Source organism: Rana temporaria (assembly GCF_905171775.1).
Source record: "Rana temporaria chromosome 9 unlocalized genomic scaffold, aRanTem1.1 chr9f, whole genome shotgun sequence".
Taxonomy (NCBI): Eukaryota; Metazoa; Chordata; class Amphibia; order Anura; family Ranidae; genus Rana; species Rana temporaria.
The window spans coordinates 491,929-504,847 of NW_024404482.1; the positions used below are offsets into that span (position 1 = coordinate 491,929).

A 12,919-nucleotide genomic window follows, 5' to 3' on the forward strand; every position below is an offset into this window, starting at 1 on the left:
CCAGTGGCGGGGCACCTGTCCCCCCCCCAAGCTCCAGTGGCGGGGCACCTGTCCCCCCCCCCCCCCCCCAGCTCCAGTGGCGGGGCACCTGTCCCCCCCCCCCCCCCAGCTCCAGTGGCGGGGCACCTTTTGCCCCCCCCCCAGCTCCAGTGGCGGGGCACCTTTTGCCCCCCCCCCCCAGCTCCAGTGGCTGGGCACCTGTTGCCCCCCCCCCCAGCTCCAGTGGCGGGGCCCCTGTTGCCCCCCCCCAGCTCCTGTCAGACGCGAGTAGAGGAGAGCGATCGCTGCTCCTCTGATAGGGGGGGTTTGTGCTGATCAATTATCCGCACAGCCCCCCCGAGGAGGCCCACTGGACCACCAGGGATGCCCACTGGACCACCAGGGATGCCACTGGACCACCAGGGATGCAAAACCAAAACACAGGTATGCCACCCTAGCCCACCAGGGATGACAATGACACAAATAATGCATGCCAATCAGTGGCCCACACTGGGCATCGCTGATTGGCAGGCATCGTTTGGCACTGATTGGCATCCATTAGTACAACACATACGATAGTCCCGCCTGTATCTGCCCATCATCAGTGCCCATCAATGCCACCTCATCGGTGCCCGTCAGTGCAGTGTCCATCAGTGAAGGAGAAAATGTACTTGTTTACAATGTTTTATGACAGAAACAAAAAAAAACGTTTTTTTTTTTTTTCAAAATTTTCGGTCATTTTTTTAATTTCTTTTGCAGTAAATAAAAATCAGAGGTGATCAAATACCACCAAAAGAAATCTCTATTTGTGGGTACAAAATTAGAAAAATGTAGTTTGGGTACAGTGTAGCACGACCGCGCAATTGTCATTCAAAGTGCAACAGCGCTGAAAGCTAAAAATTGGTCTGGGTAGGAGGGTGTGTAAGTGCCCCCCCCCCCCGGTATGGAAGGGGTTAATATTATTAGGGTTGTCCCGATACCGATACTAGTATCGGGACAGATTCTGAGTATTTGCAGGAGTACTCGTACTCCCGCAAATACCCCTGATACCAAAATAGAATACTTCCCCCGTCACGCCGCATCCCGCCGCCGTTACGCCGCATCCCCGCTACCGCCGACTGTAATACGCGCCGGGAACATTACAGCTTTGAATAGCTGTAATGATTCGCGCCGCGCATAGACACTCCCCCTTGCTCGGGTGAACTGTCCAATCCTGAGCGAGGGGGAGTGTCTATACGCAGCGCCAATCATTACAGCTATTCAAAGCTGTAATGTTCCCGGCGCGTATTACATAGTCGGCGGTAGCGGGGATGCAGGTAAGCGGGACGTGGCTACATGGGGGGGGAGACGTGGCTGGATATGGGGGGGAGACGTGGCTGGATATGGGGAGGGGGAGACGTGGCTGGATATGGGGAGGGGGAGACGTGGCTGGATATGGGGAGGGGGAGACGTGGCTGGATATGGGGAGGGGGAGACGTGGCTGGATATGGGGAGGGGGTGACGTGGCTGGATAGGGGGGTGGGGGACGTGGCTGGATATGGGGGGGGAGACGTGGCTGGATATGGGGGGGGAGACGTGGCTGGATATGGGGGGGGAGACGTGGCTGGATATGGGGGGGGGGAGACGTGGCTGGATATGGGGGGGGGGAGACGTGGCTGGATATGGGGAGGGGGAGACGTGGCTGGATATGGGGAGGGGAGACGTGGCTGGATATGGGGGGGGAGACGTGGCTGGATATGGGGGGGGGGAGACATGGCTGGATATGGGGGGGGAGACGTGGCTGAATATGGGGGGGGGGAGACGTGGCTGGATATGGGGGGGGGGGAGACGTGGCTGGATATGGGGGGGGGGGAGACGTGGCTGGATATGGGGGGGGAGACGTGGCTGGTTTTGGGGGGGTAGTGGCTGGATCTGGGGGGGCATGGCTGCATCTGTGGGGGGACATGGCTGCATTTGGGGACACATTTAAAAAAAGTATCGGTACTTGTCCTAAAAAAGTGGTATCGGGACAACCCTAAATATTGTATAATTTTATTTTTATCATATTATAATTTTAATATTTATATTATAATATTTATTATAATATAATAACTTGTATTATCTTTTTATAATTTATTATATTTTATTACTTTATTTCAAAACTTGTTAGAACCCCTGTCAGGTTTTTATTGCTGTCTGTCTCTCCTGGTGACTGTTCCCGAAATGGAAGGAAAATCTTCCAATGGGGGAATCCAGTTCTGGTGACAACAGGATTTCTTCAGTTCTTGGTTTGTGTCTCTGGGACGGGAAGTGAAGGGAAGTCTCCCCCCTCCCCCGAAGGGACCTGAGAAGTCTTCACTATTCCCCACCCAAAGCTTTACCCGTTGTCTTCACATATCTCTGTAACTGGTGTTTTTGTGTTCTAATTAGAAACTTCATTTTTTCTTATTTTCTCTTTTTATATATTTTTCAGCTCAAGAAACTCTCTTTCTTCGGAATCGGTGAGCTTCCCTTCCAAACCTGGAGGGGCCACCTGCCAAACCCTCGGGCATGAAAAGGTTTGAGCGCAGGGCCCTGAAGGACCTCAGCAATAAGCGGGCGCTGAGCTCCGGTGCCTCGGCTCCATGGAAAGGAAAGATGAGCGACTCCGGCGGAGAAAGCCCCTCGATACAAAAAGCTCCGAAGGTCGGCGTCCACATCGAGGAGGACCTTCGCCCGCCAAGCGACGCCCAAGCCATGACCAGCAGACTGCAGTATTCTCCAAAACCTTCTTCCAGGGTGAAGGTGTCCTTCTTCTCAGATCCATCATCGGGAAGTGACGGCGAGGGGCCGGAATCTGCCGGCGTCGTCTCCAACGCCACCAACAAATATTTCAGCACTCCGATAAACACTAAAGGAAAGGCCAAGAAGAAACTCTCTCCGGTGATGGAAATGGATATGGAGTCCAATGCCGTGAAAGGCCAAGCCTGTCCGATGGAAGTAGCGCAAGGTTGTGACGCCGTGTTGGGTCAAAGTCCACCGAGGTCTCCTCTGTATAGAAGTTCTTTTGCCGTGGAGTGCCAGAGAATAGCAAAGCAGATTATGGGCTCAGAAAAGGAGGGTCGGAAGAGTCCCGGCAAGAGGAAAGCTGAGGAGCTGGACGTGTCCGCCATCGATGCCGAGCCTCCTCCCTATGACAGCACGCCCTTTAAGTCCATGCTGGCTTGGGAGGTTTCCGAAATGATTTCGTCGGTGGAGAACAGCCCTGTGAACGATGGCACCTCGCTGTTTGGGGAGAGCCTGTTGGATTTGGAAAGGACGGACATGCAGCTTCAGGAATTCAGCTTTTCTGATTTTGGTAATAAAAACGGCAAAGGACAACCGGCGAATGACTCGCTTCTGGAAGGGATTTCAGCTTTTTCTCCCGAAAAAGATGGAGAATGTTGTATAAAAAGGCAGAAATTGTCTCCACCATCTTCTAAGGCCGATGAGCTTCCCTGTGAATCTATAAAGGCCTCCAAGTCGGCTTCTGGGACCATGAATACCTCTCTAATGGAGGAGCTTGTTGGGTCCAACCTAACCAGCAATCTGGAATATGATGGGGCTGATGCTTCACATGAGGGTATCGCACTCCCGTGTGTCGGCACTACCCAGGATATCTGCAAGATGGCAAAGGCCACACATAAGATCGAATCGGCTCCTCGGGAGTTCCAGATGTTGAACACAACGGAAGTGATGGAATCTCCCGGAACGGTCTGTGATCTCACTCAAGAAATTGCTTTGGTGACTAAAGACAATGGCAGAGTACATGCCGACCTTGAGATAAAAGCCGCGTCGCAGACTTCCACCAACCGGACGCAGCACACCCTGTCTTTTCTTGGTGAGATCGATGAAGCAGTCAGCAACTCTTGGGTGTTGGAGGAAGAGCCACCATCGTCTGTGGCTGGAGTGGAGAGCATGGTGGCTTCCCTGAATGAGGGGGATTCTCTTGCCAATATTACCCAGGGGGTGGTGCCGCAGACTGTCAATATTACTCAGGAGATGGGATCAAGCCATGAAGGTTGTGTCACCTATATCACTCAGGAGCTTGTGTCCAGCCAAGAAGGTTGTGTCACGAATATTGCTCAGGAGATTGTATCTAAACAAGAAACTTTTATCAATACCACTCAGGAGATGGTGTCAAACCTAGAAGGTTGTATCCCCAATACCACCCAGGAGATGGTATCAAACCAAGGAGTTTGTGTTGCCAATACCACTCGTGAGATTGTCTCAAACCAAGATACTTATGTCCCCGATACGACTCAGAAGATGGTATCTAACCCTAATGTTTTCATCCCAAATACCTCTCCGGAGCTTGTATCAAACAAAGAAGGTTGTGTCACCGTTGCCACTCAAGAAATGGTATCAAACCATGAAGGTTGTATCCCCAATTCCACTCAGAATTTGGTATTGAACCATGAAGGTTGTGTCACCAATACTACCGAAGATATGGTATCAAACCATGAAGGTTGTGTCATCAATACTACCCAAGATATGGTATCGAGCCATGAAGGTTGTGTCACTGTTGCCACCCAAGATATGGTTTCAAACCATGAAGGTTGTATCCCCAATTCCACTCCAAATTTGGTATTGAACCATGAAGGTTGTGTCACCAATACTACCGAAGATATGGTATCAAACCATGAAGGTTGTATCTCCAATTCCACTCGGGAAATGGTATTGAACCATGAAGGTTGTGTCATCAATACTACCCAAGATATAGTATTGAGCCATGAAGGTTGTGTCACTGTTGCCACCCAAGATATGGTATCAAACCATGAAGGTTGTATCCCCAATTCCACTCAGAATTTGGTATTGAACCATGAAGGTTGTGTCACCAATACTACCAAAGATATGGTATCAAACCATGAAGATTGTGTCACCAATACTACCAAAGATATGGTATCAAACCATGAAGGTTGTATCTCCAATTCCACTCGGGAAATGGTATTGAACCAGGAAGGTTGTGTCATCAATACTACCCAAGATATGGTATCAAGCCATGAAGGTTGTGTCACTGTTGCCACCCAAGATATGGTTTTAAACCATGAAGGTTGTATCTCCAATTCCACTCAGAATTTGGTATCAAACCATGAAGGTTGTGTCACCAATACCCAAAAGATGGTCTCAAACCATGAAGGTTGTATCTACAATTCCACTCAGCATTTGGTATTCACCCAAGAAAGTTGTGTCGCCAATACGAACGTGAAACCAGAGCCTTCTCCAATTAGCGCAGGTGAGATTCTATCCGTTCATGAGTCCAGCAGGTCTGTGAACACCACACAAGCTATCAGGCCAGCTCCTAATGATTCTGCAAATGGAACGCACAATATTGTTATGACGCAGGATGAGGGAAAAGGCAAAGAAACTGGCAGCGCCACAGTATATGGAACATCGGCTAAAGCCACTGCAGATTCCAGCAATCTGGCACGTAGGATGGAAGTCTGTGATGGTGCCACAGAAGACGTTGGCTTTTCACAGGGTGGCCATGTTGCCCAAAATCACATTTTTGACATTGAGTCCAAAGCCTCATCACAGGGTATGCCAGGTATAGTGCTAAAGGACGTATCTGGTATAAGTGGAGTATTCTCTACGATGGGTAATGGTGCTAGGAGTGCCATGAACTCGGCAGAAGGGTTTAAAGACGACAACAACAACATCACGTCTCCAAAAGTTTCCCCAACATCTGTGCCAACCTGTGATCTCAATGAGGGCAGAAACTTTCCAGGGTCTTCAAAGGCCTCAAGGAATATTTTTGGTCCTTCTGAGGACATAATTATCACTAATAAATCCGATACTATCCATATCCGTCATGGAGAGGACCATATAGCTGTATCTGATGTGACCCATGCAAGTCCGGAAAATGAAGTAATGATCACCAATAAAGCTGAAGACCTCATTGGCACTCATGCAGAAGACCAGATGCCTGTATCTGATGGAACCCATGCTGATCGTGGCACATTAGTCGGCACGGCCACTCAAAGTAGACCAGATGACCAAGAAAATTCAGGAAATAATGAAGGAAGTGACAATCACTTTATGAAGGAAGTGCCTCCCTCCAAGGGTCGGTTTTTGGCCTCTGAGTCCTTCAGCATGATTCAGGAGGAGGAGAACGTCCAGGACGTCAGCGTCTTCTCAGTGGGGTCTCTGTCTTTTGTCACCTCTACCCCCGTCCCGGGGTATAACAATTTCCTCTTTCAGAAAGCTGAACCGCAAAATCCGACTGCGCCCCTGGGCTGTGTGATGGCGCCTCCACACAAGGATCCAACAGTAGACTGTGCGAGCGCGCAGTCTAAACTGATGGTGCCCAGGAATGAAGGTCACAAGCCACAGAACAAAGGGGTACAAGGAACTGCGCCATACTCCCAAACTACTGGTATACCCGCTGCACGCCGGGCCCTATCTCTGTGCCAAAATCCCACAGGACAAACGAAGGAGCCAATGACTTCCAAAATTCCTCCAAGGGGTATTCCTGTAAGGGGAAGTATTAGACCTCCACTGGCCCGGTCAGGCTTGCCAAGACCTAATGGGGGCAACACAAAGCAGAACATGGAGGAGAAATCGGGGATCACGGCACCGAGCAAGCTTGTCGGGAGCGGCCTCAAGACTCTGAAAGGTGCTGCGGCAAAGGTTTGTATACTCCGAGGACATGTCAACGTTTTCTTTTGTATTAGAGAGGAGCAGAATGTCGTATGTTTTCAGGAAATTGATCAGTAGAGACAAGTTATTGGTTAGGGCAGGGATCCTCAAACTACGGCCCTCCAGCTGTTGTAAAACTACACATCCCATGAGGCATTGTAACACACTGACATTCAGACATGACTAGGCATGATGGAAATTTGTAGTTCCTGAACAACTGGAGGGCCGTAGTTTGAAGACCCATGGGTTGGGGCTATGGTTCTCAACCACCAGGGGCACGGCCTCCTTTAGGGCCTCAAGACATCTGCAGATTCCCTAAGCTGCCACAGTGCTTCCCAGTTCCCATTGTGCCACCCTGCCCAGAGAGCCCGAAGCCCCCACAGTGCTTCCCAACCTCCTTGAGTACCTTATGGCGGCTGGGAGCTTTGCATCAAGCCAAAAGTACCCCCAAGCTCCAGGAGTGTCCCACAGTGCACTCTAGCCCCCTTCTATCTTGCTGCAAAGCTTCCAGCCCCCATTGTGCCTCCCAACCTCTGTGTCCCACAGTGCACCCCAGCACCTTGTAGTGCTTGCTGTAAAGCTTCCAGCACCCCTTGTGTCCCACAGTGCACCCAGCCCCTTGTAGTGCTTACTGCAAAACCTCCAGCACCCCTTGTGTCCCGCAGTGCACCCCAGCCCCCTGTAGTGCTTGCTGCAAAGCTTCCAGCACCCCTTGTGCACGACAGCCCTTTGTAGTGCTTTCTAGCTCCCAGCCCCCATAAGCACGCCCCCCCCCCCCCCCCCAAGCTCCAGGAGTGTCCCACAGTGCACATTGGCCTCCTCCTAGCTTTCAGCAAAGCTTCCAGCCATCATAAGCACCCCCAAGCTCCAAGAGTGTCCCACAGTGCACCCCAGCCCCCTGTAGTGCTTTCTAGTTGGCTGCATAGCTTCCAGACCCTATAAGCACCCCTCCCCAAGCTTCAAGAGTTCCCCTTCGCCCCCTCCTAGCTTGCTGCAAAGCTTCCAGCCACCATAAGTACAACCAAGCTCCAGGAGTATCTCGGAGCACCCCAGCCCCCCCTAGTGCCTTCTAGCTTGCTACAAAGCGTCCGGCACCCAAATTCCAGCAGTTTTCCACAGGGAGCCTGAAGTGCTCCCCAATGCCCTGTAGTACCTTCTAGCTTGCTGCAGAGCCGTTGGTCTCCTATAGTGCCTCCAACCTCAACCGTGTCCCACAGTGCACCTTTTGGGCCCCCTGCAGTGCATTCTAGCATGCTGCAAAGCTTTTGTGCCCCCAACCTCTGCCCGTGTCCCTCAGTGCACCCAAAAGTCCTCCAGCCCCCCTCCCAGACACTCATCCCTCACAATTGCCCCCAAGGATTTGGCTATCAGTGCTCTGTAGCCCAGCACTGTTCCTCTTCTGGATTGAATGACATCCAGCCCATATTCGGGGGGGGGGGGGGTGTCTTTCAATCCAGAAGAGGAACAGTGCTGGGCTACAGAGCACTGATAGCCAAATCCTTGGGGGGCAATTGTGAGGGACGAGTGTCTGGGAGGGGGCTAGGGGGTCTCTAGGAGGCTGTAGGACTTTTGGGTGCACTGAGGGGCAGAGGTTGCAAAGCTTCCAGCACCCCTTGTGTCCCACAGTGCACCCATCATGGACATGCCTGCAGGGGGGGTGGTTGTGGTTATGCCATCGTGCAACCTGGACTCCCCAGTACTGCTGGATAGAGCGGTGCTCATATGTCATTGCTTGAGCACTGCGCTGTCCAGGGGTTGGAGAGGAAGTGACATCAGAGGACTGCCAGCTTGAAGATATACATGACAGGGGGGGGGAGAAAAATGGAGGTGGGGGTGCAGAGTTGGAGGGTCACCCTATGCAGTTTTGGCTTTAGTGAACTTTGAAGTGGGATAAATAGTTGCATATTTCTGGTGTTCCTCTGTATGGTCATGGCCGCTGTACCTGGTAATATTTCTCCCGTTTTTTTTATATATATAAAGCCGCGGTCTGGCGCTCTGCAATCCAAGCCCCCCGGCGCTCCAACCCACCCCCCCTCACAGCTTTGCACCCCGAGCAGCAGAGTGTCGGCGACGCAGAATGTCACCACCTTTGTACAAGATCTGACTTCTGACATATCCACAGCGCCATCTACTGGTAAGGAGAATATGAAGCATCATTGCTGGAAAAAACATAGTAAATAAAATAAAAAATACTTAAATTTTTTTTTTCATCTCATCTGCAGGAATCAAATCTTTCCTCACCAAGCCGGGAAGTTCCGCTCTACAGCCGCCACTCAACCCGAGCTCCCGGAAAACCTTATTAAAGCCACAATCCAGCGTCTCAGGTAAGCGGTCACTGATGGAGCCAATGTGGGGGGGGGGGGGGGGGACCTGAATAGGACTTGGTGATGGCCTCCTGTACTCTTCCACACAGCTGTGAAAGGGTGCCTACATCGGGAGCCAATCAGGTGTGCTGCAGTGCTGGCCGTCCCTATCCATACCTTGCTGTATTCTCACCCCCCCCCCCCCCTCCAATTCAAAAGACTATGTATGAGGGACATGCTGATTGGGGGGGGGGAGGGGGTGTTCAATGAGCTGAGGGACTTTATCAGTTTGCTGCTCCATGATTTGTCCAATAGCAGGCTTGGGATGGGGAGAAGTCCAGTTTTAGTCGAGTAAAAGTCCTAGGTCAGGTCCAATACAAATTTATTCTTATAATATTAGATTTATTTTTATATTTATTTTAGATTTATTTTTATATTTACTTTTATATTTACATTTATTTTTAAATTTAATTAGATTTATTTTTAATTGGATGTATTTTTATATTTAATTTAGATTTATTTTTAGGTTTACATTTATATTTACATTTATTTTTATATTTAATTAGATTTATTTTTATATTTAATGCGATTTATTTTTAATTGGATGTATTTTTTTATTTAATTTAGATTTATTTTTAGATTTAGGTTTACATTTATATTTACATTTATTTTTATATTTAATTAGATTTATTTTTATTAGATTTATTTTTATATTTAGATTTATTTTTAATTGGATGTATTTTTAGATTTAGGTTTACTTTTATATTTACATTTATTTTTAGATTTAATTTAGAATTTTTTTTTTATATTTATATTAATTTTTATACTTTAATTACATTTAATTGTATTTAATATTTTTATTCCACACTTTAGAGTAACTTTATTTTTTATTTTATTTTCCCCCCCTCTCGGATAATACATTAAAGGGGGTTGTAAAGGGAAACGTTTTTTTACTTTCATGCATTAAGGTGAAAAAAACATCTGCATTAGCGACCCCCCCCCCCCCTACCTGACCCCTCAAAGTCCCGCGCCGTGAACGACTAGTCTTTTCTGCCCTCTTCCCGGCTCATTCATTGGTTGATTGAAAGCGGCGCAGCCATTGCCTTCAATGCTGTCAATCGCATCCGATGATGTGGCGCACTGGGGGGGGGGGCGGGGCCGAGTGATGCGGCCATAGCCGCTCACTGTATCACGGGAGCGTACCCGCAAGGACTCCACACCATGCGAGAGAGAGTGCATGAAGGTGTTAAAGTGGATGTTTTTCTCTTCTGTTCATAGATGGACACAGCATCCCTTGACAGTAGGGTTATATCCGCTTCCCTTCCCCCCCCTGGAACCTGGAAGTGACCAAATTCCCATCACTTCCAGGCTCAATCATTGCAAAGGGGAACAGGACCCTGAAGCGGCTCACGGTGGGGGGGGGGGTGGGGGTGTCGAGGTGGATGGGGTAAGCCCAGTCCATGTATTGGTGTGCAATCTGACAGGTAATAATAAAGAGATGAACTTTGACCCCGTGTTTCAGGAAGAAGGACGCAGTTTCCTTCATTGATGCCGCAGAGGAAGTTTGTCCCGGTGAAAGGAGACGGCCCTCCTGTCAGGAAACCAGCCAAGCCGCCCGCGTCTCAAACGGCTCCCACCAGAGAGTCCGCCTTCAAAGGGACCGCAAGACCAAATATTCTGACTCCGCAGACTCAACCAATGAGGGCAGAACCTTCCGGAGAAAGTTCACGCCATCCACTTCCTGTGACTGGTACAGGTCAGTGATCGCTGGTGGTGTAGTGTATAGGAAATGTATGATCACAGCGCACGTTCATCAGCATTTCAATAGAAGATTACTGAAAATATCTCCTGTCATGGTGTGAGTGCTGCCTGTATCCCATGGTATCGTGCGGCTTCCCCTACTGACTCCGCCTCCTGAAACTCCTCCTTTCTGAAGGCAGGACTCTATATCCCATGGTATCTTGCTTACTCCGCCTCCTGAAATGCTTCCTTTTCTGGAGGCAGGACTACATATCCCATGGTATCTTGCTGCTTTCCCCTACTGACTCCGCCTCCTGAAATTTCTCCTCCTTTCTGAAAGCAGGACTACAAATCCCATGGTATCTTGCTGCTTTCCCCTACTGACTCCGCCTCCTGAAATTTCTCCTCCTTTCTGAAGGCAGGACTACATATCCCATGGTATCTTGCTGCTTTCCCCTACTGACTCCGCCTCCTGAAATTTCTCCTCCTTTCTGAAAGCAGGACTACAAATCCCATGGTATCTTGCTGCTTTCCCCTACTGACTCCGCCTCCTGAAATTTCTCCTCCTTTCTGAAGGCAGGACTACATATCCCATGGTATCTTGCTGCTTCCCCCTACTGACTCCGCCTCCTGAAATTTCTCCTCCTTTCTGAAAGCAGGACTACATATCCCATGGTATCGTGCGGCTTCCCCTACTGACTCCGCCTCCTGAAACTCCTCCTCCTTTCTGAAGGCAGGACTACATATCCCATATTATCTTGCAGCTTCCCCTACTGACTCCGCCTCCTGAAACTCCCCCTCCTTTCTGAAGACAGGACTACATATCCCATGGTATCTTGCTTACTCTGCCTCCTGAAATGCTTCCTTTTCTGAAGGCAGGACTACATATCCCATGGTATCTTGCTGCTTCCCCCTACTGACTCCGCCTCCTGAAATTTCTCCTCCTTTCTAAAAGCAGGACTACATATCCCATGGTATCTTGCTTCTTCCCCTACTGACTCCGCCTTCTGAAAGCAGGATTACATATCCCAGGGTTAGACAATTTTTGCTTTGAATCTGGGAGCCAGCTAAAGTGTTCCAAAGGCCACAGCCATTCTACTGCTCGCCTGGGGAGGAGGGGATGACAAGCTCCTGGGAGTACTGGACGATCACGCTATAGCAGGGATATGCAATTGGCGAACCTCCAGCTGTTGCCAAACTACAAGTCCCATGAAGCATAGCGAGACTCTGAAAGCATCAAGTATGACACCCAGAGGCATGATGGGACTTGTAGTTTGGCAACAGCTGGAGGTCCGCTAATTGCTTATCCCTGCGCTATAGCGAGGTCTGCAAGTGGGATACAGACCCAGGCGGCGGGACGCTATTTCTAGTCGCCATGGTGACCTGGGATTTGTAAAGCCCCGACCTATCCGATGGTACCATGCTGATATCTGTACTGACTCCGCCTCCTGGAACTCCTTCCCCCTTTAGGAGGCGGGCTCTGCAACGTGTGTGACACAGCAGTGCCTATTCATGGTGCATAGCGACTCCGTGTCGCAGGATTCCCAGATTTAACCACTTGTCCACCGGAGGACGTCACATGACGTCCTCGACTTTGTGCGGTGATATCTGAATGATGGGTGGAGCTACAGGCATCATTCAGATATCGCCGTCTTCAGCCGCCGATTCTGCGCACAATAAGAACAATCAAAGCGGCAATTCTGCCGCTTGATGTTTCTTATAAGCAGCGGCAGGGGACGTCCCAACCCCCCCCCCCCCTCCCTCCCACCTCCACCCGGGGCTTCTCTGGGCTCTCCCGTGCCATCGGGGGCCCGGAGAGTGAATCGGTCGGCGCTGCCTGGAAAGTATAGAGATGACTGGTGACCAGATGGTCACCAGTCATCTCTATGACCGTCGGAAGGCCTGGGCTTATAACGTCGCGCCCGGTACCCGGAAGTAAAAGCCGCAATCGCGGCTGTCGGCATGTGATTTTTTTTTTTTTTTTTTTTTTTTTTTTCTCCCGATTTCATGTAAGCCCGGAGGAGAGATGTGGGGGAGGGGAGGTGTTATTGACCCCGCCTCTCTCCATAAAGAGGACCTGTCACACTGATTCCTATTACAAGGGATGTTTACATTTCTTGTAATAGGAATAAATGTGATAAAAAAAAAAAAAATGTAAAAAATACAAAAAATTTAAATAAAAAAAATAAAAAATAAAAATATATATATATATATATATAAATTTTTTTTTTTTTAAAACGCCCCTGTCCCCGTTATCTCGC

At 49.5% G+C, this 12,919-nt stretch overlaps 1 protein-coding gene across 1 annotated transcript; it reads left to right on the forward strand.

The window, feature by feature from the left end:
- The first annotated feature begins 2,435 nt into the window (after window positions 1-2,435).
- LOC120921941 lies at window positions 2,436-9,796 on the forward strand. The gene is made up of 4 exons (XM_040334451.1): window positions 2,436-6,606; window positions 8,596-8,749; window positions 8,838-8,939; window positions 9,792-9,796. The coding sequence occupies exons 1-4, from the start codon at window positions 2,509-2,511 to the stop codon at window positions 9,794-9,796; spliced, it is 4,359 nt and encodes a 1,452-aa protein (XP_040190385.1). The 5' UTR covers window positions 2,436-2,508.
- Window positions 9,797-12,919: the final 3,123 nt, after the last annotated feature.